General features: G+C 38.1%; 1 protein-coding gene across 1 annotated transcript; it reads left to right on the top strand.

Moving 5' to 3' along the window:
• Window positions 1–178: 178 nt before the first annotated feature.
• On the top strand, window positions 179–23687 carry LOC306852744 (uncharacterized protein; the record flags this gene model as incomplete). The annotated part of the gene is made up of 27 exons (XM_079389809.1): window positions 179–575; window positions 658–729; window positions 957–1349; window positions 1456–1857; window positions 2664–3044; window positions 5503–5907; window positions 6547–6936; window positions 7019–7090; window positions 7327–7719; window positions 7824–8225; window positions 8305–8394; window positions 9031–9411; window positions 11858–12262; window positions 12690–13079; window positions 13162–13233; window positions 13458–13850; window positions 13957–14358; window positions 14438–14527; window positions 15165–15545; window positions 15627–15713; window positions 20472–20597; window positions 20676–20860; window positions 21379–21536; window positions 22006–22251; window positions 22355–22517; window positions 22725–22827; window positions 22928–23687. The coding sequence occupies 27 exons, from the start codon at window positions 179–181 to the stop codon at window positions 23029–23031; spliced, it is 7083 nt and encodes a 2360-aa protein (XP_079245935.1). The 3' UTR covers window positions 23032–23687.
• Window positions 23688–24370: the final 683 nt, after the last annotated feature.

Genomic DNA, 24370 nt, shown 5'->3' with positions numbered 1-24370 from the left:
TTTGAAGGGCTGTAAATGCGCAAGCCCCTACTTGGCCTGTTTTGGCCCTGACGGCACACCACTTATAAGAATATAATTGCTCAAAATGATAAAATTACCCATCATTGTGCTTTAGGATGTGATACTCTAAACTTCTTCTATAAACTTACAATATTTTAACAGTACTTTTACAAACTCCATGACAGTGTCTTTCCAAAGCATCAGCAGTGATCCCTGCTACAACTATGAGTCTCTGGATCGTCCCTGGAGAGCCAACAATGAAAGTGGAGAATGGATTTGTGATGAACATTTCTCCTGGAATGGCTGGTACCGGCTTTTCTACTATGGAAAGAACATTCAGATGTCAGAGACCTGTATTAGTTCATACAGCTGTAACGCATACATGAATCTGTGGCTCAATAGTCCTCATCCTCAGACAGAGGATGGAGTGGTGATCAGAGAGGTCTGTGGAGGGTATTATTGGGGTAGCTGCTGTGATTACAAATCAAACCCCATCAGAGTGAAAGCGTGTCCAGGCAATTACTATGTCTATGAACTTGTGAAACCGCAATTATGGTGTTCAGGATACTGCACAGGTACAGTGTTTTTTTTCCACTAGCCTTTTCAACTTTTAAAATAATTTTAGGAATGACTGGTTGATTGATTTATTGATTTTAGATGTCAGCAGTATTTCACAGATGGTTTCCACTGTGAGCCCAGATTTAATCACTGGATCCAGCATCACCTTGAGTAAGTTGTATACAGTATATAATAATAATAATAATAATAATAATATAAAGTATCCTTAATTAGCTGTTTTTCCTCCAATGATTCTGAACTATTGTATAAAATGGAATATCTTATTCATGAACTTGTTGCACAACTATTTCACAAATGGTTTAACTATCATAACTATTATACTGTTTTACTGGTTTGTCCTCACTATGATTTGATTTCATCATCTCTTACTAACACAGATTATGACCCGTGCAATAACTACAACATACTCGACAACCACTGGAGAAGCACATTCAATTACTGGTATCTGTATGGCTATATAAATGGACTTGATGACACTCGTGTAGAATGGGATGGTTGGTATCGACTCTTCATTAATGGATCAAGTGCTCAGATGCCTGAGTGGTGTGCGACTTACATGTCATGTGGAGGTTATAGTGCTCTGTGGCTTGGTGGCTCTCATCCTCAGCTAGAAGATGGAGTTGTTACTCGTGAAGTTTATGGCTCTCGCTATGATCAGTGCAGTCACTACAGATCTGAACCAATCCAAGTCAAAGCTTGTCCTGGAGATTATTATGTCTACAAATTTATCAGACCAACTCTTTCAATCCCAGCTCCTGTATATTGTGCAGGTAAATTCATTAATCTCTGTATTTTAAAGATTCTTTTGAGATATCTTATAGTTGGACACATCCAATCTTCAGTATATAATGCACTCTTTCTACTTTTTTATAACAGTACCTTTCATCACCCCAAGTGTTGATCCCTGCTACAACTACACCAGTCTGGATGAGCCTTGGAGAGCCACTGACAACTCTTACTATAACAACTATTACTACTATGGCATGTGTGATTATAATGTGGAGTGGAATGGCTGGTACAGGCTGTTCAAAAATAGTCAAAATGCCCAGATGCCAGAATCATGTGTTAGTCAAGGCATGTGTGGCTCTTATGAGCCACTGTGGCTTAATGGCCCTCATCCACAGCTGGAAGATGGAGTGGTCACCCGTCAGGTCTGTGCCTCCTCGTGGAACGGCTGCTGTACTTACACATCCCAGCCTATACAAGTCAAAGCCTGTCCTGGAAATTACTATGTTTACGAGTTTGTCAAGCCAATAGTTTGCGGAGCGTACTGTGCAGGTGAGCATTTGGATGCATTTAGTCTTTTCTGGATTTTGACTGAAAAAGAAAATTGTTGATAAAAAAATGTTTAATACCAGAAGCCACAAGTCAGCCCACCACATCAGCATCTACAACAACAGAGACCATCCCACCCACTGAATCCATTACTCCACCAATCACAACCACTGGTAAAGTATTGTCTTGACTTCAAACCTCACTCTCACCCTCAAGAGCATCTTGCAACTTTTACACAATGGTGTAGAAAAACAGGGTGTAGACAGAAGTGATACAGCTCATAGAATGAGTGTACAATATAAATGTGAAGGAAAGGACAACATTTGTATAAATACTCATCTTGTGCATGGCACTTGACTTAATCCCATTGCAGCATTAATTCTTCACAAGAAAATAGATAAATTAATAGAGAATTCATTTTCAAACTATGAAAAAAAAAACCACTGATTGAATAGCTGTAAAAATGGTGAAGAATTGAAAGTACGTGCAGCTTTATTAATAGTGAAAAAAGTAAATCTAGTTCAAATAAGCCTTGTCGTGAAACCAAACTATTCATAGACCTCAACCATCAGAGGAAGGACATTTCTTTATAGCATGTTTGTACACGGATAAAAGGTAAAAGAATTGGAAAGGAATTTGATAGACTTTCATACATTTATATACTTTATAGTGTACTTTCTTTGCTGTTTTGGCTCAAATAAAACAAAAACACTGAGTTTACGTGAAGAGTGCTCTATTCATATCACAACTACAAACAAGTATGTAAAACCATTCAACAATGTATTGGTCTAATGTGTCCATAATGACAGCTCCCCCTGTTGACCCCTGCTACAACTACAATGTCCTGGACGATCCATGGAGATCCACCAACAATAAACATTCCTCTCAATTAATGTGTGACTCCTGGGTCAGCTGGAACGGCTGGTACCGTCTCTTCCTTCAGGATCAGAGCGTTCAGATGCCAGACACATGTGTTGATGAAAATAGTTGTGGCACTCATGCCCCACTCTGGCTGAACGGAGGACATCCAACAGTTGAGGATGGAGTGGTCACTCGAGATGTCTGCGGTCACTGGATCAATGACTGCTGCTTTTTCCAATCCAACCCCATTAAAGTCAAAGCCTGTCCAGGAGATTATTATGTCTATGAGTTTGTGAGTCCAATTGGCTGCTATTTGGCCTACTGTGCAGGTAAATATATTTACATGTGGTATTTGTTTATGTAAGAGATCATTATAGGCTATTTATGTAATAGCCAATTATTTATTTCAGATGCAAGGAACCTCAACACAACCTCTACTACTGTAATGCCAGAGACAACCACAACCACAGAAACTACAGCTGAAACCACAACAACTGGTAATATAATGTGCTGTATAACAATCTTGAGAATTATTGCTTTATGCAATGTTGTGTTATGTGTTATGACACATGTAAACCGAATTTAACATAGACCACCACGTGTACTAGGTTCAGGATCTGCCTTTGCTAGTTCAAGTGATGTGTCCAAGATTCTACTTCTAATTTGAAAAAATAAATAAATAAAATTAGTATCTATTTAGTATCCGTTATTGTGACCAATGTAATATTACAGTGACAAAACACTCGTTATTATCAGCATTGTGCTTTGTTTATGCTTGTACAGGCTGCTTCACAGAGTGCGTCCTGTCTGTGCTGCCATGATCAGTCATTACAAGCGCTTTTTGAGCTTGTTGTTTGAACTCGGCTCATAAAGCGATCGGGTTTATGGAGTTATCAAAGTGTCACTCCTGTATTTTTGTGAATTATGTGTGTACAGAATGGAATTAAGCACTAAAAGGTGAACTGACAACTGACAATTGAGCTGCAGTGTGTACATGGCCCATCTGCTTGATAAAACCTACATATTGCTACAGAAATGTTAATAGGTACACTAAATATAGTGTGCATATAGGATATAATTGTTATTATTATTATTATTAATGATAATGAATTTATTGTTATTTATTTTTAGTGTTTTTTTTAAAAGATAAATATCCACTATGCCAAAAACCTGGACTAATATTATCAGTGGTCCTCAAGGGGGAATTGATAAATAATACTAAAAAAAATTATTTAATTCACTAGAATAAAATCTTAACTTAATATCAAATAATATTATGTGTTGTATTACAGTCTGGAGGATTATTGTTTTGTGTAAATCAGACCCATATTATGTGTTTGTGACACCTGCAAAGAACTTCTCACATTAATAGTGTTAAATGTATTGTTACAAATCTAGCTCCATTGCAGACCACCGTGTGTACTTGATTCAGAATCTTCCCTTGCTTGTTGAAATTATTTGTCCAAGAATCTACTACTCATTTTAGAACAAGAAGGCAGTGTGTGTGTGTGTTTGTAGATTCTTGTATTCCCTACATTATGGGGATGAAAAGTCCCCAAAATTATATTAATACCAGTTAATTTCGACCTTGTGGGGATCTTTTTTGACCTTTTTTGTCCCCCATGATGAAACAAGCTTGTAAAGAACGATGTTTTTTGAAAATCTAAAAATGTAGAAAGTTTTGTGTGAGGGGTAGGTAAGGGGATAGAAAAGTACTATACAGTTTGTACAGTATAAAAACCAGTTACATCTATGATAGATAGTGAATTTTCACTATGGTCAGAGTTGACTGACCGGCTCTAAGCACACACACACACACACACACAGACAGAGAGAGAGAGAGAGAGAGAGAGAGAGAGAGAGAGAGAAAATCTTAGGCCGTAATGTATTATTCAATGCATCTGAATTTTGATTTCAGTTATTGCAAGACAGAGAGGAATTCAGGTGGGAAAAGAAAAATGTCAATTCTCAGACAAAACATTAAACAAACACAACAGAAGCATTTGCATGCAACTCTCATTAACATTTTAACCTAAAGGAATTATACTTTCATTAATTTGGTATGCTATTCCATACATACCCTGTTAATTAAGAATGGACGTGCTCACGACCTTACTAACTAGAACTAATGCAGAATAATATGCACATTGCTGAAGCAGACTGAAATCATCTTGGTTTGGAGCAAGGGTTAGGTATGGTAGCATGAAGATAACGAGAGTGTGGTGTATCTGTTTCCCACCATAGATTTACACTGGGAAATTGTGGAGAACCGCTGAGCTCCGGAGAACACAGGCACCAAAAGATTTGCGCTACATTTTAATATATCTAGCTCACTTTATGACTTAAAATAGTCTAGAAACTCTGAAATATGCATACAAAAAGCAAAAACATTATTCAAGCAAATGAGTTGAGACTTTTTGTACAAAGCTAACCTATATGACCACGTCTTTCAAATTGGAGAAAGCAAATATACAGTTAAAATACTCAGTTGGAATCTCCGTGATAACTCTTATTTGATTGGTGAGAGAATGGTGTAAAACATTCATGTGTTGTATGTGTAGTGAGTTTATCTCATCCATCCCAATATCTTTGCTTTTATACGGACACATCTGTTACATTTTTACCTGTCATGTGCTCTTTGTTTTTTGCTACTCTTAAAAAAAAAATGTTTTTTATATATATATATATATATATATATATATATATATATATAAAATTTAATAATAAAAACACTGTACTACCATAGCATCATTTACAGCACTATCGTTTTTGTCTTTATTCTCACAGAATCTACAACATTCAGCTCTGATCCATGCTATGACTATAACACTCTTGATGAATACTGGAGAGACATACGACAAAACCAATATCACTACTATTACCATGATGACACCCATGTTGAATGGAGGGGCTGGTATCGGCTGTATTTGAATGGAGAAAGTGCTCAGATGTCTGAGTGGTGTGTGAGTAATACAGGATGTGGTGGTTACACTGGACTGTATCTCAGCGGTTCTCATCCAACACTTGAGGATGGAGTAGTGACCCGTGAAGTTTTGGGAAGTTATATATGGTCTAGCCAGTGTGACGACTACAGATCCTCATCCATCCAAGTCAAAGCCTGTCCAGGAGATTATTACGTGTATAAACTTGTCAAGCCAGATCTGTCGATCTACATGCCTTCATATTGTGCAGGTGCAAATTTAACTTCTTTTCTCTGAGAATCCCCGAGAGATTGAGATGATTTTCTTTTATTTGAATGTCAGTATCAAGATTAAATGCTTTATTTATTTGATCATTTGATATTCATCTTAATTAAGTGATAACAAAATTAAATACGTTAACCAGTTAGACTCAGTGCTGTGGAGTTGGGTAAACATTCTGTAACTCTCTCCACAACCATCCATACAAAACAATCAAATCTCACAACTTTAAACCAACCGTTTAACATTTAATATGTATAATGTATATGACCATGTTGTAATATTACCACACGGTCCTTTTTGGGTTTGTTTGAAGTCCGTTTTTTGCCAAAAATGCTTTATTATTTGCATAGCTGAAAAACGTTTTGGTAAAGCAATGTTTATGCTTATTTATTTATTTATTCAGTTAGTTAGTTAGTTAGTTAGTTCAAAGTGTTACTCCTTATTTTGAAGGGCTGTAAATGTGCAAGCCCCTACTTGGCCTGTTTTGGCCCTGACGGCACACCACTTATAAGAATATAATTGCTCAAAATGATAAAATTACCCATCATTGTGCTTTAGGATGTGATACTCTAAACTTCTTCTATGCACTTACAATATTTTAACAGTACTTTTACAAACTCCATGACAGTGTCTTTCCAAAGCATCAGCAGTGATCCCTGCTACAACTATGAGTCTCTGGATCGTCCCTGGAGAGCCAACAATGAAAGTGGAGAATGGATTTGTGATGAACATTTCTCCTGGAATGGCTGGTACCGGCTTTTCTACTATGGAAAGAACATTCAGATGTCAGAGACCTGTATTAGTTCATACAGCTGTAACGCATACATGAATCTGTGGCTCAATAGTCCTCATCCTCAGACAGAGGATGGAGTGGTGATCAGAGAGGTCTGTGGAGGGTATTATTGGGGTAGCTGCTGTGATTACAAATCAAACCCCATCAGAGTGAAAGCATGTCCAGGCAATTACTATGTCTATGAACTTGTGAAACCGCAATTATGGTGTTCAGGATACTGCACAGGTACAGTGTTTTTTTTCCACTAGCCTTTTCAACTTTTAAAATAATTTTAGGAATGACTGGTTGATTGATTTATTGATTTTAGATGTCAGCAGTATTTCACAGATGGTTTCCACTGTGAGCCCAGATTTAATCACTGGATCCAGCATCACCTTGAGTAAGTTGTATACAGTATATAATAATAATAATAATAATAATAATAATAATAATATAAAGTATCCTTAATTTGCTGTTTTTCCTCCAATGATTCTGAACTATTGTATAAAATGGAATATCTTATTCATGAACTTGTTGCACAACTATTTCACAAATGGTTTAACTATCATAACTATTATACTGTTTTACTGGTTTGTCCTCACTATGATTTGATTTCATCATCTCTTACTAACACAGATTATGACCCGTGCAATAACTACAACATACTCGACAACCACTGGAGAAGCACATTCAATTACTGGTATCTGTATGGCTATATAAATGGACTTGATGACACTCGTGTAGAATGGGATGGTTGGTATCGACTCTTCATTAATGGATCAAGTGCTCAGATGCCTGAGTGGTGTGCGACTTACATGTCATGTGGAGGTTATAGTGCTCTGTGGCTTGGTGGCTCTCATCCTCAGCTAGAAGATGGAGTTGTTACTCGTGAAGTTTATGGCTCTCGCTATGATCAGTGCAGTCACTACAGATCTGAACCAATCCAAGTCAAAGCTTGTCCTGGAGATTATTATGTCTACAAATTTACCAGACCAACTCTTTCAATCCCAGCTCCTGTATATTGTGCAGGTAAATTCATTAATCTCTGTATTTTAAAGATTCTTTTGAGATATCTTATAGTTGGACACATCCAATCTTCAGTATATAATGCTCTTTCTACTTTTTTATAACAGTACCTTTCATCACCCCAAGTGTTGATCCCTGCTACAACTACACCAGTCTGGATGAGCCTTGGAGAGCCACTGACAACTCTTACTATAACAACTATTACTACTATGGCATGTGTGATTATAATGTGGAGTGGAATGGCTGGTACAGGCTGTTCAAAAATAGTCAAAATGCCCAGATGCCAGAATCATGTGTTAGTCAAGGCATGTGTGGCTCTTATGAGCCACTGTGGCTTAATGGCCCTCATCCACAGCTGGAAGATGGAGTGGTCACCCGTCAGGTCTGTGCCTCCTCGTGGAACGGCTGCTGTACTTACACATCCCAGCCTATACAAGTCAAAGCCTGTCCTGGAAATTACTATGTTTACGAGTTTGTCAAGCCAATAGTTTGCGGAGCGTACTGTGCAGGTGAGCATTTGGATGCATTTAGTCTTTTCTGGATTTTGACTGAAAAAAAAATTGTTGATAAAAAAATGTTTAATACCAGAAGCCACAAGTCAGCCCACCACATCAGCATCTACAACAACAGAGACCATCCCACCCACTGAATCCATTACTCCACCAATCACAACCACTGGTAAAGTATTGTCTTGACTTCAAACCTCACTCTCACCCTCAAGAGCATCTTGCAACTTTTACACAATGGTGTAGAAAAACAGGGTGTAGACAGAAGTGATACAGCTCATAGAATGAGTGTACAATATAAATGTGAAGGAAAGGACAACATTTGTATAAATACTCATCTTGTGCATGGCACTTGACTTAATCCCATTGCAGCATTAATTCTTCACAAGAAAATAGATAAATTAATAGAGAATTCATTTTCAAACTATGAAAAAAAACCCCACTGATTGAATAGCTGTAAAAATGGTGAAGAATTGAAAGTACGTGCAGCTTTATTAATAGTGAAAAAAGTAAATCTAGTTCAAATAAGCCTTGTCGTGAAACCAAACTATTCATAGACCTCAACCATCAGAGGAAGGACATTTCTTTATAGCATGTTTGTACACGGATAAAAGGTAAAAGAATTGGAAAGGAATTTGATAGACTTTCATACATTTATATACTTTATAGTGTACTTTCTTTGCTGTTTTGGCTCAAATAAAACAAAAACACTGAGTTTACGTGAAGAGTGCTCTATTCATATCACAACTACAAACAAGTATGTAAAACCATTCAACAATGTATTGGTCTAATGTGTCCATAATGACAGCTCCCCCTGTTGACCCCTGCTACAACTACAATGTCCTGGACGATCCATGGAGATCCACCAACAATAAACATTCCTCTCAATTAATGTGTGACTCCTGGGTCAGCTGGAACGGCTGGTACCGTCTCTTCCTTCAGGATCAGAGCGTTCAGATGCCAGACACATGTGTTGATGAAAATAGTTGTGGCACTCATGCCCCACTCTGGCTGAACGGAGGACATCCAACAGTTGAGGATGGAGTGGTCACTCGAGATGTCTGCGGTCACTGGATCAATGACTGCTGCTTTTTCCAATCCAATCCCATTCAAGTCAAAGCCTGTCCAGGAGATTATTATGTCTATGAGTTTGTGAGTCCAATTGGCTGCTATTTGGCCTACTGTGCAGGTAAATATATTTACATGTGGTATTTGTTTATGTAAGAGATCATTATAGGCTATTTATGTAATAGCCAATTATTTATTTCAGATGCAAGGAACCTCAACACAACCTCTACTACTGTAATGCCAGAGACAACCACAACCACAGAAACTACAGCTGAAACCACAACAACTGGTAATATAATGTGCTGTATAACAATCTTGAGAATTATTGCTTTATGCAATTTGTGTTATGTGTTATGACACATGTAAACCGAATTTAACATAGACCACCACGTGTACTAGGTTCAGGATCTGCCTTTGCTAGTTCAAGTGATGTGTCCAAGATTCTACTTCTAATTTGAAAAAATAAATAAATAAAATTAGTATCTATTTAGTATCCGTTATTGTGACCAATGTAATATTACAGTGACAAAACACTCGTTATTATCAGCATTGTGCTTTGTTTATGCTTGTACAGGCTGCTTCACAGAGTGCGTCCTGTCTGTGCTGCCATGATCAGTCATTACAAGCGCTTTTTGAGCTTGTTGTTTGAACTCGGCTCATAAAGCGATCGGGTTTATGGAGTTATCAAAGTGTCACTCCTGTATTTTTGTGAATTATGTGTGTACAGAATGCGATTAAGCACTAAAAGGTGAACTGACAACTGACAATTGAGCTGCAGTGTGTACATGGCCCATCTGCTTGATAAAACCTACATATTGCTACAGAAATGTTAATAGGTACACTAAATATAGTGTGCATATAGGATATAATTGTTATTATTATTATTATTAATGATAATGAATTTATTGTTATTCATTTTTAGTGTTTTTTTTAAAAGATAAATATCCACTATGCCAAAAACCTGGACTAATATTATCAGTGGTCCTCAAGGGGGAATTGATAAATAATACTAAAAAAAATAATTTAATTCACTAGAATAAAATCTTAACTTAATATCAAATAATATTATGTGTTGTATTACAGTCTGGAGGATTATTGTTTTGTGTAAATCAGACCCATATTATGTGTTTGTGACACCTGCAAAGAACTTCTCACATTAATAGTGTTAAATGTATTGTTACAAATCTAGCTCCATTGCAGACCACCGTGTGTACTTGATTCAGAATCTTCCCTTGCTTGTTGAAATTATTTGTCCAAGAATCTACTACTCATTTTAGAACAAGAAGGCAGTGTGTGTGTGTGTTTGTAGATTCTTGTATTCCCTACATTATGGGGATGAAAAGTCCCCAAAATTATATTAATACCAGTTAATTTCGACCTTGTGGGGATCTTTTTTGACCTTTTTTGTCCGCCATGATGAAACAAGCTTGTAAAGAACGATGTTTTTTGAAAATCTAAAAATGTAGAAAGTTTTGTGTGAGGGGTAGGTAAGGGGATAGAAAAGTACTATACAGTTTGTACAGTATAAAAACCAGTTACATCTATGATAGATAGTGAATTTTCACTATGGTCAGAGTTGACTGACCGGCTCTAAGCACACACACACACACACACACAGACAGAGAGAGAGAGAGAGAGAGAGAGAGAGAGAAAATCTTAGGCCGTAATGTATTATTCAATGCATCTGAATTTTGATTTCAGTTATTGCAAGACAGAGAGGAATTCAGGTGGGAAAAGAAAAATGTCAATTCTCAGACAAAACATTAAACAAACACAACAGAAGCATTTGCATGCAACTCTCATTAACATTTTAACCTAAAGGAATTATACTTTCATTAATTTGGTATGCTATTCCATACATACCCTGTTAATTAAGAATGGACGTGCTCACGACCTTACTAACTAGAACTAATGCAGAATAATATGCACATTGCTGAAGCAGACTGAAATCATCTTGGTTTGGAGCAAGGGTTAGGTATGGTAGCATGAAGATAACGAGAGTGTGGTGTATCTGTTTCCCACCATAGATTTACACTGGGAAATTGTGGAGAACCGCTGAGCTCCGGAGAACACAGGCACCAAAAGATTTGCGCTACATTTTAATATATCTAGCTCACTTTATGACATAAAATAGTCTAGAAACTCTGAAATATGCATACAAAAAGCAAAAACATTATTCAAGCAAATGAGTTGAGACTTTTTGTACAAAGCTAACCTATATGACCACGTCTTTCAAATTGGAGAAAGCAAATATACAGTTAAAATACTCAGTTGGAATCTCCGTGATAACTCTTATTTGATTGGTGAGAGAATGGTGTAAAACATTCATGTGTTGTATGTGTAGTGAGTTTATCTCATCCATCCCAATATCTTTGCTTTTATACGGACACATCTGTTACATTTTTACCTGTCATGTGCTCTTTGTTTTTTGCTACTCTTAAAAAAAAAAAAAAAAAAAAAAAAGTATATATATATATATATATATATATATAAAAATTAAATAATAAAAACACTGTACTACCATAGCATCATTTACAGCACTATCGTTTTTGTCTTTATTCTCACAGAATCTACAACATTCAGCTCTGATCCATGCTATGACTATAACACTCTTGATGAATACTGGAGAGACATACGACAAAACCAATATCACTACTATTACCATGATGACACCCATGTTGAATGGAGGGGCTGGTATCGGCTGTATTTGAATGGAGAGAGTGCTCAGATGTCTGAGTGGTGTGTGAGTAATACAGGATGTGGTGGTTACACTGGACTGTATCTCAGCGGTTCTCATCCAACACTTGAGGATGGAGTGGTGACCCGTGAAGTTTTGGGAAGTTATATATGGTCTAGCCAGTGTGACGACTACAGATCCTCATCCATCCAAGTCAAAGCCTGTCCAGGAGATTATTACGTGTATAAACTTGTCAAGCCAGATCTGTCGATCTACATGCCTTCATATTGTGCAGGTGCAAATTTAACTTCTTTTCTCTGAGAATCAACCAACCGTTTAACATTTAATATGTATAATGTATATGACCATGTTGTAATATTACCACACGGTCCTTTTTGGGTTTGTTTGAAGTCCGTTTTTTGCCAAAAATGCTTTATTATTTGCATAGCTGAAAAACGTTTTGGTAAAGCAATGTTTATGCTTATTTATTTATTCAGTTAGTTAGTTAGTTAGTTAGTTCAAAGTGTTACTCCTTATTTTGAAGGGCTGTAAATGCGCAAGCCCCTACTTGGCCTGTTTTGGCCCTGACGGCACACCACTTATAAGAATATAATTGCTCAAAATGATAAAATTACCCATCATTGTGTTTTAGGATGTGATACTCTAAACTTCTTCTATGCACTTACAATATTTTAACAGTACTTTTACAAACTCCATGACAGTGTCTTTCCAAAGCATCAGCAGTGATCCCTGCTACAACTATGAGTCTCTGGATCGTCCCTGGAGAGCCAACAATGAAAGTGGAGAATGGATTTGTGATGAACATTTCTCCTGGAATGGCTGGTACCGGCTTTTCTACTATGGAAAGAACATCCAGATGTCAGAGACCTGTATTAGTTCATACAGCTGTAACGCATACATGAATCTGTGGCTCAATAGTCCTCATCCTCAGACAGAGGATGGAGTGGTGATCAGAGAGGTCTGTGGAGGGTATTATTGGGGTAGCTGCTGTGATTACAAATCAAACCCCATCAGAGTGAAAGCGTGTCCAGGCAATTACTATGTCTATGAACTTGTGAAACCGCAATTATGGTGTTCAGGATACTGCACAGGTACAGTGTTTTTTTTCCACTAGCCTTTTCAACTTTTAAAATAATTTTAGGAATGACTGGTTGATTGATTTATTGATTTTAGATGTCAGCAGTATTTCACAGATGGTTTCCACTGTGAGCCCAGATTTAATCACTGGATCCAGCATCACCTTGAGTAAGTTGTATACAGTATATAATAATAATAATAATAATAATATAAAGTATCCTTAATTTGCTGTTTTTCCTCCAATGATTCTGAACTATTGTATAAAATGGAATATCTTATTCATGAACTTGTTGCACAACTATTTCACAAATGGTTTAACTATCATAACTATTATACTGTTTTACTGGTTTGTCCTCACTATGATTTGATTTCATCATCTCTTATTAACACAGATTATGACCCGTGCAATAACTACAACATACTCGACAACCACTGGAGAAGCACATTCAATTACTGGTATCTGTATGGCTATATAAATGGACTTGATGACACTCGTGTAGAATGGGATGGTTGGTATCGACTCTTCATTAATGGATCAAGTGCTCAGATGCCTGAGTGGTGTGCGACTTACATGTCATGTGGAGGTTATAGTGCTCTGTGGCTTGGTGGCTCTCATCCTCAGCTAGAAGATGGAGTTGTTACTCGTGAAGTTTATGGCTCTCGCTATGATCAGTGCAGTCACTACAGATCTGAACCAATCCAAGTCAAAGCTTGTCCTGGAGATTATTATGTCTACAAATTTATCAGACCAACTCTTTCAATCCCAGCTCCTGTATATTGTGCAGGTAAATTCATTAATCTCTGTATTTTAAAGATTCTTTAGAGATATCTTATAGTTGGACACATCCAATCTTCAGTATATAATGCACTCTTTCTACTTTTTTATAACAGTACCTTTCATCACCCCAAGTGTTGATCCCTGCTACAACTACACCAGTCTGGATGAGCCTTGGAGAGCCACTGACAACTCTTACTATAACAACTATTACTACTATGGCATGTGTGATTATAATGTGGAGTGGAATGGTTGGTACAGGCTGTTCAAAAATAGTCAAAATGCCCAGATGCCAGAATCATGTGTTAGTCAAGGCATGTGTGGCTCTTATGAGCCTCTGTGGCTTAATGGCCCTCATCCACAGCTGGAAGATGGAGTGGTCACCCGTCAGGTCTGTGCCTCCTCGTGGAACGGCTGCTGTACTTACACATCCCAGGCTATACAAGTCAAAGCCTGTCCTGGAAATTACTATGTTTACGAGTTTGTCAAGCCAATAGTTTGCGGAGCGTACTGTGCAGGTGAGCATTTGGATGCATTTAGTCTTTTCTGGATTTTGACTGAAAAAAAAATTGTTGATAAAAAAATGTTTAATACCAGAAGCCACAAGTCAGCCCACCACATCAGCATCTACAACAACAGAGACCATCCCACCCACTGAATCCATTACTCCACCAATCACAACCACTGGTAAAGTATTGTCTTGACTTCAAACCTCACTCTCACCCTCAAGAGCATCTTGCAACTTTTACACAATGGTGTAGAAAAACAGGGTGTAGACAGAAGTGATACAGCTCATAGAATGAGTGTACAATATAAATGTGAAGGAAAGGACAACATTTGTATAAATACTCATCTTGTGCATGGCACTTGACTTAATCCTATTGCAGCATTAATTATTCACAAGAAAATAGATAAATTAATAGAGAATTCATTTTTAAACTATGAAAAAAAAAAACCACTGATTGAATAGCTGTAAAAATGGGGAAGAATTGAAAGTACGTGCAGCTTTATTAATAGTGAAAAAAGTAAATCTAGTTTAAATAAGCCTTGTTGTGAAACCAAACTATTCATAGACCTCAACCATCAGAGGAAGGACATTTCTTTATATCATGTTTGTACACGGATAAAAGGTAAAAGAATTGGAAAGGAATTTGATAGACTTTCATACATTTATATACTTTATAGTGTACTTTCTTTGCTGTTTTGGCTCAAATAAAACAAAAACACTGAGTTTACGTGAAGAGTGCTCTATTCATATCACAACTACAAACAAGTATGTAAAACCATTCAACAATGTATTGGTCTAATGTGTCCATAATGACAGCTCCCCCTGTTGACCCCTGCTACAACTACAATGTCCTGGACGATCCATGGAGATCCACCAACAATCAATATTCCTCTCAACTAATGTGTGACTCCTGGGTCAGCTGGAACGGCTGGTACCGTCTGTTCCTTCAGGGTCAGAGCGTTCAGATGCCAGACACATGTGTTGATGAAAATAGTTGTGGCACTCATGCCCCACTCTGGCTGAACGGAGGACATCCAACAGTTGAGGATGGAGTGGTCACTCGAGATGTCTGCGGTCACTGGATCAATGACTGCTGCTTTTTCCAATCCAATCCCATTCAAGTCAAAGCCTGTCCAGGAGATTATTATGTCTATGAGTTTGTGAGTCCAATTGGCTGCTATTTGGCATACTGTGCAGGTAAATATATTTACATGTGGTATTTGTTTATGTAAGAGATCATTATAGGCTATTTATGTAATAGCCAATTATTTATTTCAGATGCAAGGAACCTCAACACTACCTCTACTACTGTAATGCCAGAGACAACCACAACCACAGAAACTACAGCTGAAACCACAACAACTGGTAATATAATGTGCTGTATAACAATCTTGAGAATTATTGCTTTATGCAATTTGTGTTATGTGTTATGACACATGTAAACCGAATTTAACATAGACCACCACGTGTACTAGGTTCAGGATCTGCCTTTGCTAGTTCAAGTGATGTGTCCAAGATTCTACTTCTAATTTGAAAAAAAAAAAATAGTATCTATTTAGTATCCGTTATTGTGACCAAAGTAATATTACGGTGACAAAACACTCGTTATTATCAGTGTTACGGGGTGAGCAAGACGTGAGACATGCGGATCCATGTGCAGAGCTTTATTCAAAGTCGTGGTCACAATCAGGCATGGTTCAGTAAACAGCAACCGGACATAAATTAGGCAAGACAAAGTATTCCTAGGACAAGCGTGGGTCTTCGATCAGCGAACAGTATCCAACAGGGCAAGGCAAAGAGAGATAATCTAGGTACAGAGCAATAATCCAGGCAGGGGAAAACACAATCCGAAACAGGCAAGACAAGACTATGACAAAGACTATGAAAACTAAGGCAGGCTCCGTAAAGTAACTATCATCTAGGGTAGCGATATGTGCTTACAATACTCAGCGATTTGACTGAGGGAGTCCATGGCTTAAGAAAGGCGTGTGATGGGAATCAGCTGTGTGTGCCATCAGTGCAATGGATGATGGGAACTGTAGTGCGTGGTGAAGTGCAACAGTTAGTGTAGTGCAAGAGTCCATGTGGTGGTGAGTGAACGGAAGTTCATAGACCAGATTCCTGACAGAGAACACCTCCCCCAAGGAGCGGCTTCCAGACGCTCCTAACTTAATATAATCCAGGAGGGTGGTGGAGCGGAGGGGGAACAGGGGGAGGGATGGAGGGCAAGGTTCATGTGGAAGTGGAGAGACTGGGGACTGAGGCAGAGCTGGCAGGACAGAGGACCAAGGCGGAGCAGAAAACCAGAGTGAAACCGACAGAGCTGGGAGTCAGGGCAGAGCCAGAGGCCAGGACAGGGCCGACAGAGAAAGGGCCCACCAGGGCGGAGCATATGGAACAGGAGCCCACCAGGGCGTAGAAGCAGAAGATCTCCATGGCAGAGCAGAAGACCACCAGACTGGAGCAGATGACCACCAGACCTGAGCAGAAGATCTCCACGGCAGAGTGGGTGGAGCATAAGACCACCAGACCGGAGCAGAAGACCACCACGGCGGAGCAGAAGACCACCAGACAACCATGGTGGAGCAGACGGAACAGAAACCCCTGGTAGAGACTGGGACCTAGGGAAAACAAACAAGAAACAGAGAGAGCATGTACGGACTCAAAGACCAAGGCAGGGAACATAGGAAGTCCATCAATGTTTTCTCTGGTGGCAACTGAGAGGGCAGACAGTCCATAAGCAAACTCCCTGATCAAAAATTGACTGGCAGACAATTCAAAATGTAATTCATTGACAGTGACTGGACAGACAGGCAGTTCAAAATTTGACTCATTGACTGTAACTGGACAGGAAAGCGGTTCATAAATGCACTCCCTAGCTAGGACTGGGAGGACAGACATTTGGAGAAACAGAACAAGACAGTTCATGAATGGTCTCTGTGGCAGTGACAGGGTTAACAGGATAAACATGTAATGCATTTACAGTTTCTGGGCTCACAACTGGACTAATGGGGCAGATAACGGGTCTCTTGTTTGGAACTGGACATCTGGTTCCACATTAGACTTAAGAGAAATGGGACAGACAGACAATTCAAAAACTGATTCATAGATTGATCCTGAGCTGGACTGACGGCCTCCATAACCATGACAGGACAGGGCGAGAGTTCACAGACGGCCTCCTTAGCCGTGACAGGACAGGGTGAGAGCTCACAGATGGTCTCCGTAACCGTGACAGGCCAGGGCGAGCGTTCACAAGTGAGTACCACTGACACCTCTAGAGATTCTACATGGGATGCCGCCACCTCTGGAGGTTCTACCATAAGGATACTGGGAGAGTTCATCTACGGTTCCTTCAACCATAACATGAGCTGAAAGTGCATTACTGGGCGCCACCGCCACACAAGGAGCTGAAGCGAGCACCGCCGCTTTGGGAGGTTCTGTGGCATGCGCCGCCACCTCTGGAAAAACTATAACAGGCACCATTGCTTCGGGGAACACGGTACTGAGCACCACTACCACAGGAGGTTCTGCAGCCTCAGCCGCCACCTCTAGAGACATCATAGTGGACGCTGCCGCCTCTGGGAGTTCTGTGGTGGTGTATGCAGCCCAAACACAGCAAAAAGCAATCCCCTTCATGGGCTAGGGCTAGAATGAGTGGGTTTGGGGATACCAGCTGTGCATGCAGACACCAGCGGTGCATCCCTCACACTGGATACCAGACTGGGATATCGAAGAACTGACCTTGGATATCTGAGTGGGACGGACAGGACGTGACAAGACTCTGGATTATCAGATGTGATGTGACGTGACTGTCTATTCTTGATATCAACAATTTAATCATCACTAGTGACAATGTTAATTTTTGATATCAAGAATTCAATTGTTGATATCAAAAATATACATTTTTACTAGTACAAATTAGGGCTGCACAATTAATCGCATTCTACAAGCCACGAAAAATCGCATTCATAATCGCTGATAAATCACATTCGATTATGAACGCGATATTGCGAAGCTTGTCAGCGAACTACGGCTCTGTGTATTAAATGCCGCTTCATCTGAAAGCAGGTGATGGAGATTTACCGCTAATCAAAGAACCGGCTCTACTGATGAGATGCGCATGAAAATCACACGCGATTAATCGTGCAGCCCTAGTACAAATGTAATTATTGATATCAAAAATTATATTTCTACTAGTAAGAATTGTATTTCTGATATGTGAAATTGTAATTTCAATTAGTAAGAAATTATATCTTGATATCAACAATTAAATTTGAATGGCAGCCTATGGTGACATTTAACTAGTGAAAATACAATTACAGATATCAAAAAATGCCATTGTTACTAGTAGAAATCCAATTCCTGATATCAAGATTCAATTGTTGATTCATATCCTGAGAAGGAATAAAAGTAAAAATGGATCTACATTTCAAATGTAGATGTGCGGCAAGCGCGCTCATAATAGAAGATTTTTCAAGAAGTATACACGCTATTGGTCAGCACAAACGTCTTTCATTGGCGCGTGAGGAAGGGGGAATCTGCCAAAATGAGGTGCCGGATCGGATTTCGGAGGTGCTGGATCCGGATCCGGATCCGGCTTGTTCCGGCACAAATTAAGCTCTGCTTATAATAGTACTTGCATGTTGTTGCTCTTTTGTTGGTTTCGATTGCTTCTAATGTCCTCATTTGTAAGTCGCTTTGGATAAAAGCGTCTGCTAAATGACTAAATGTAAATGTAATGTAGGCTAGATGTATTTACAGAGTTTATGTATCTCAGATGGGACATGAATGGATTTAAACTGCAGTTACAGATGCATAAATAGGCCTAATGTTTTGTTTTTAACAGAAAACGTTGAATACTGATATTTGAAATAATTTAAAACATGAAAAAAATAATCGAAATGTGAAATTAAAACCACCAGTTGGTGGCAGCAAGTTACTGTAAATGAGTGAGTTATTGAGATTCAACCATTTCATTCAAAAGGCTGATTCATTCAGAAACAAAGCATTTGACTGTGTTAATGAGTGAATCACTGAATCACTTTTATCAACCGATTCTTCAAAAAGCTGATTCATTCAATGAGTAAACACCTTCCATTGCTCAGAGACACAAAACAGTGCTATGATCTTTATTTGGAACAATTTTCTTTGGCAAAATTATAATATAAATACAGGGTTGGGAGGGTTACTTAAAATGTGTTCCGTTACAGTTACAAATTACTTCATTAAAAAGTATTCAGTAACGTAATCCAAGTACCACAATATAAAAGTAATATAATCTGATAACTTTTGGATTACTTCAAGTTACACATGTAAATAAAGTAAAAAAAAGCAATAAAGTACTTTTAATTAACTATTACTTTAAAATTAAAACTAATGAAAACTATTTGAAACTATTAAAATCCGTGTCTTGTTTCACCGTCTACACCCCCTGACAAAAGTCTTGTCGCCTAACCAAGTTGTAGGAACAACAAATAACTTGACTTCTAGTTGATCATTTGGAATCAGAAGTGGCTTATATGAAAGGCAAAGGCCTCTAGATTGCGCTTATTTTACCAAAATAAAATCTTATCATGCCTTGATGTTTAATTATCTAATTAGGACAGAAAGATCAGACTTTGCTTAGACAAAAGTCTTGTCACTTAACATAAATAATGTACAGTACAGAACATAAAGTCATGGTGCAGAATTAATTAATATTGTGTATGACTCCCATGAGCTTGGAGGACTGCATCCATACGTCTCGGCAATGCAATGACTCAAATAACTTATTAATAAAGTCATCTGGAATGGCAAAGAAAGCATTCTTGCAGGACTCCCAGAGTTCATCAAGATTCTTTGGTTTCAACTTCAATGCCTCCTCCTTCATCATCATGCTCAATGATGTTCATGTCTGGTGACTGGGCTCTTTCTACCTGTTAAACGTTTTCTTTCTGTTGGTAGGGTAATATTTAAAGCTGAGAAATGGTTGATTATGACTCTGCAGGTTACTAAGCAGTGATGTAGATTTGTGTTTGGAAGAATAGAAGATAAAAATAGTGTTAATTGATTAAACGTATTAAAACAAATTAAGTGATTTTTGCATTAACAGACATTGTTTAACAAAGTAACTTCTCCTCTTAGTTAATAGAAATCCCTGTTCTGAACTCAGCTGCTCAGAAGATGAAAGGTGTGGGATGAAAAATGGTGTTTACGGCTGTTTATGTGAAAATGACCATCACAGACGACAACAGCATCATGACTCTTTCGGTTGGTATCATTCCACAACAAAATGTGAAAAAGACACTGTTTTTCAATCATTAATTATATTGGCTTTATTTCTCTCAGATTTCTCAGAGACCTGTGAAAGCAGCTCTGGCTCCATGTCTGTGTCTCGCTGTCAGCTCTTTGAGGCTGGTTTTCCAGCTGATGTCTTACACCTCAGTGATCCCAGCTGTAAAGGAACGGTCCGGAATGGCAGAGTGGAATTCCATTTTGATAACGATGAACACATCTGTGGTACAAATCTTCTGGTAGGATTATGTATAATCTACTCAAATACACCATCCAAACATTCGTACTGCCTGATAAAACCAGCAGCTGGATTTGGATTTGATTTTGCATATAGCATGGGAATTGAAGATCTGATTTATATCTGTTTTGAAGAGATACTTTTATGTGGCCAAGTGTAAATGAAAGCATTTTAACAAATCAGATATCCGGCCAGAGAAAACGCACAAAGTCAACAGGCCCTTTGAGAATATCTAGGGAGGAATGTTTGGGCCCTTCCTTTTGTTACACATTGATTCCTTGGAGGGCCCAAACAGACCACCTTAGAAACTACTCAGGGTCTTAAAAAGATTCAGTGGGGAAGCGTGCACAACACCTCGTCACAATAAAGAATGGAACTGGTGACTGCATTCTCCACCATTAATATGTAACCCACCATTATTTCACTTGACTGTTTTTTTGTGTGTTTCTAATGTTGCTTTCATCACATTCTAATTCAATTTGAGCTAAATTCCAAAAAAAGTATATCTGTTTTCCACAGGCCAACGGCACCCACTTCATCTACAGTAACTTTATTCTGGGGACACTGAGGTCAGAAGGTCTCATCAGCAGAGAGAAAATCCTTAAGCTTTCTTTCAGCTGTGTTTATCCTCAAACACAAACACTTTCCATGAATGTGGAAATCAATCCACTGGAAACGTGAGAGTCACATACAAATTATGATTCCAGCTGTACTGTTTTATTAAAGAAGTAGTTCACCAAAATTTATTTTTTTCTCATTATGTTGTTCAAACTCTCATGGCTTTATTTGTTCTGTGGAATTTTACTCGTCACGCTTTTCAATGCAGTTAATCATCAAGAGGACATTCAAGCTTCAAAAAGAAAACAACAGCACCACAAATGCATTATAAAAATGGTCTATATTACCTATCCAAATTAATTATTCTGACAAAAATATCAAATAAACAAATCGCTCCTAATTTGGACATCACTACTATTCACTACCACTAGATCAACATTTTAAGTGAATAATGATGAGTGTTTTTGTGTGAACTAATTGTTTAAGCAAAAAAAAAAAAAAAGTATAAAAGAGTAAATATATATATATATATATATATATATATATATATTTAAAAACAAAGAATATACTGTATTATTATTTCAACAGCATTGTCCACGAGACCCTCCCCGCTGGTGAAGGCAGATATCAGGTTCGGATGACTCCATATGAGGATGAGGAGTTTACCCGGCCCTTCACTGGTAGAGTGGATGCAGAGCTCGACCAGAAGATGAATGTGGAAGTTCGTGTCGAGGGGGTTGACAGCCGCCAGTTTGCCTCAGTTATAGACACATGTTGGGCTACACCTGTGAACGATCCTGATTACAGTCTCCGCTGGGATCTCATCGTTAGAGAGTAAAGCTGTTTCTAATCCTTAAAGTTTAGGCTTAACTGTAACTGTAGCATTTAGCATTGCCTCAGAATGGTATTTTATGATTGTCATAATTGCTATTCTCAGGTGTCCCAATCCAAATGACGACACAGTGGAGCTGCTGCAGAACGGTATCTCGACATCCAGCCGTTTCTCCTTCAGGATGTTCATCTTCACTGCAAACTCCACTAAGCTTTACCTGCACTGTGCTGTTCACCTTTGCCTTCTGTCAAGCAATAGCTGCTCAACGGTGAATTTAAAAGTTGTAATTGTTTACGAATGTGCCATTGATACATTTTTTTTAAATTAAACACTAAATATCACAAGGGATATATCACCCTAGTCTATGGTGGTGAGGTTTTATGACCAAAGTTGCTAAATTACTTATTTTGGCTGCCCTCTGCTGGAGACATTGTGCACTCCTGTTTCATTTTTTTTTTCTTTTTTTCTCTTTTAGGACTGTAATTCTGGACACCATCGGAGAGAGCGCAGGTCTCTGGACTTCCATGACAGTGCTTCCATATCTATGGGTCCTCTGGTGTGGTCTGAAAGAAACACAGGTGAACATTTCATTTATTGTAATAATTTGTAAATAAAGGTTTATAATGATTTCTTTCTTGAATACATTACACTTCATTGCTTTATATTCCCTGTTGACAGATAAGTGGGTCCCAGAGCAAGTGAAGGTGTCTGAGGCTTCTTGTCTGTGTGCTTCTCTGATGCTGTTACTTGTTCCTCTGATGAGTGTCCTGACCCTCTCTTAGTTAATTTCCACAAAAAAATGCATGTTGTCAGTTAGTGTGGAACTGATGCTACACTTGTGGTGGGTTTCTAAATATTTCTTTATTTCATTAGTGTTTTTTTTTTAATGTGGTGTCATAAATAATAATTTAACCCTTTACATTAGTTATTATATACTACATTCATTCTGTTTTACTTGAGATGTTCTGCAATAACAAACAGAATCAGATGGAAAATTGATGAAGTTGATGGAAATTCTTCTATAAAAGGCTGACTGTCAGAAATAGCAGAACTGAAATGTGTGTAGAATATTATGATTTCTTTCTTTAAAAATGATAAGTTTACAAATATTCATATTCTGCCATTATGTTTTATTCTGGCATTTACTATGGGCTATAAATGATAGGGTTATTAAAATTCAGTGTGAATGCCCCAGAAGGTAAATGAGAAAAAAATGAAAACAAAATAAATAAATTAAGCAAAATGAGTTTTGTTTCCCCCCCCCCCCCTTTTCTTTTATAGTCATTTCCTTTCAGTAAAACTAAGAAAAAGATGAACGATGATAGCGTTATCTTTCTTTGCAGTCATTTTGCTTATTGTTCATAGTGATGCTATATGATAAAATGTATGCAAAGAGTTTTGCCATTCTATTTACCATTCTAAAGGTTTTGAAGAATGTTTCCACACTGGTTGAATTGTGCTTTCTTTGAACGTAAGATGGGGTGAGGTTCAGCCACTGCTTAGATTAACAAAAATGTGAATTCTAGTTCTAAAAGAAAGTGAAGAGAAACCGAAATTGAAGATTTGGTAGGATAGAGTGCATTCAATGCGATGCAAATATTCAGACAAGGTCATGTCTGAACAGTCCTCTGATACTCTTCTTGAATATTCCTACATCTTTCTGAATCCCCTGTTGGTCCATCCCAGATAGTTTCATTAGAATATTGGTAATTACAAAACTTGTTTTTAATAAACATGTATAACAAATCAACATCCATTTTATGAAAAAATAAGGTGCCTTTTGCATTCAAAATACATGAATAACAAGTGCAAAAGTGGCAAAACAATTAATTTAAGTGTCTGGATTTTTCTTAACAAAACACCACAAAAGTAACATGGTGCAAAATACAGAGCAGTCTAATGTGAGAAATGGCCCTGTCTGTCTCCCATCAGCTGCCGAAACCGTGGCACAAAAGGTGTGGTTGCTAGACGGAGACACTGGCCTAAATGTTCATTAGTCAAGCTGCTGCGGTGTGAGTTCTTTACAGCATTCATTGCTGAGAATGCAGACTCACACCGATAGGTTGACCCAAACATGGTAAGAACACAGATGGGTACTTTCTGTAGATTGGGGAAATTTTC

The sequence above is a fragment of the Barbus barbus genome (genome assembly GCF_936440315.1).
Source record: "Barbus barbus genome assembly, chromosome: 32".
In the NCBI taxonomy this organism is placed as follows: domain Eukaryota; kingdom Metazoa; phylum Chordata; class Actinopteri; order Cypriniformes; family Cyprinidae; genus Barbus; species Barbus barbus.
Note: the sequence above shows the minus strand (reverse complement) of the source record. Positions and strands in the feature narration are given on the sequence as shown.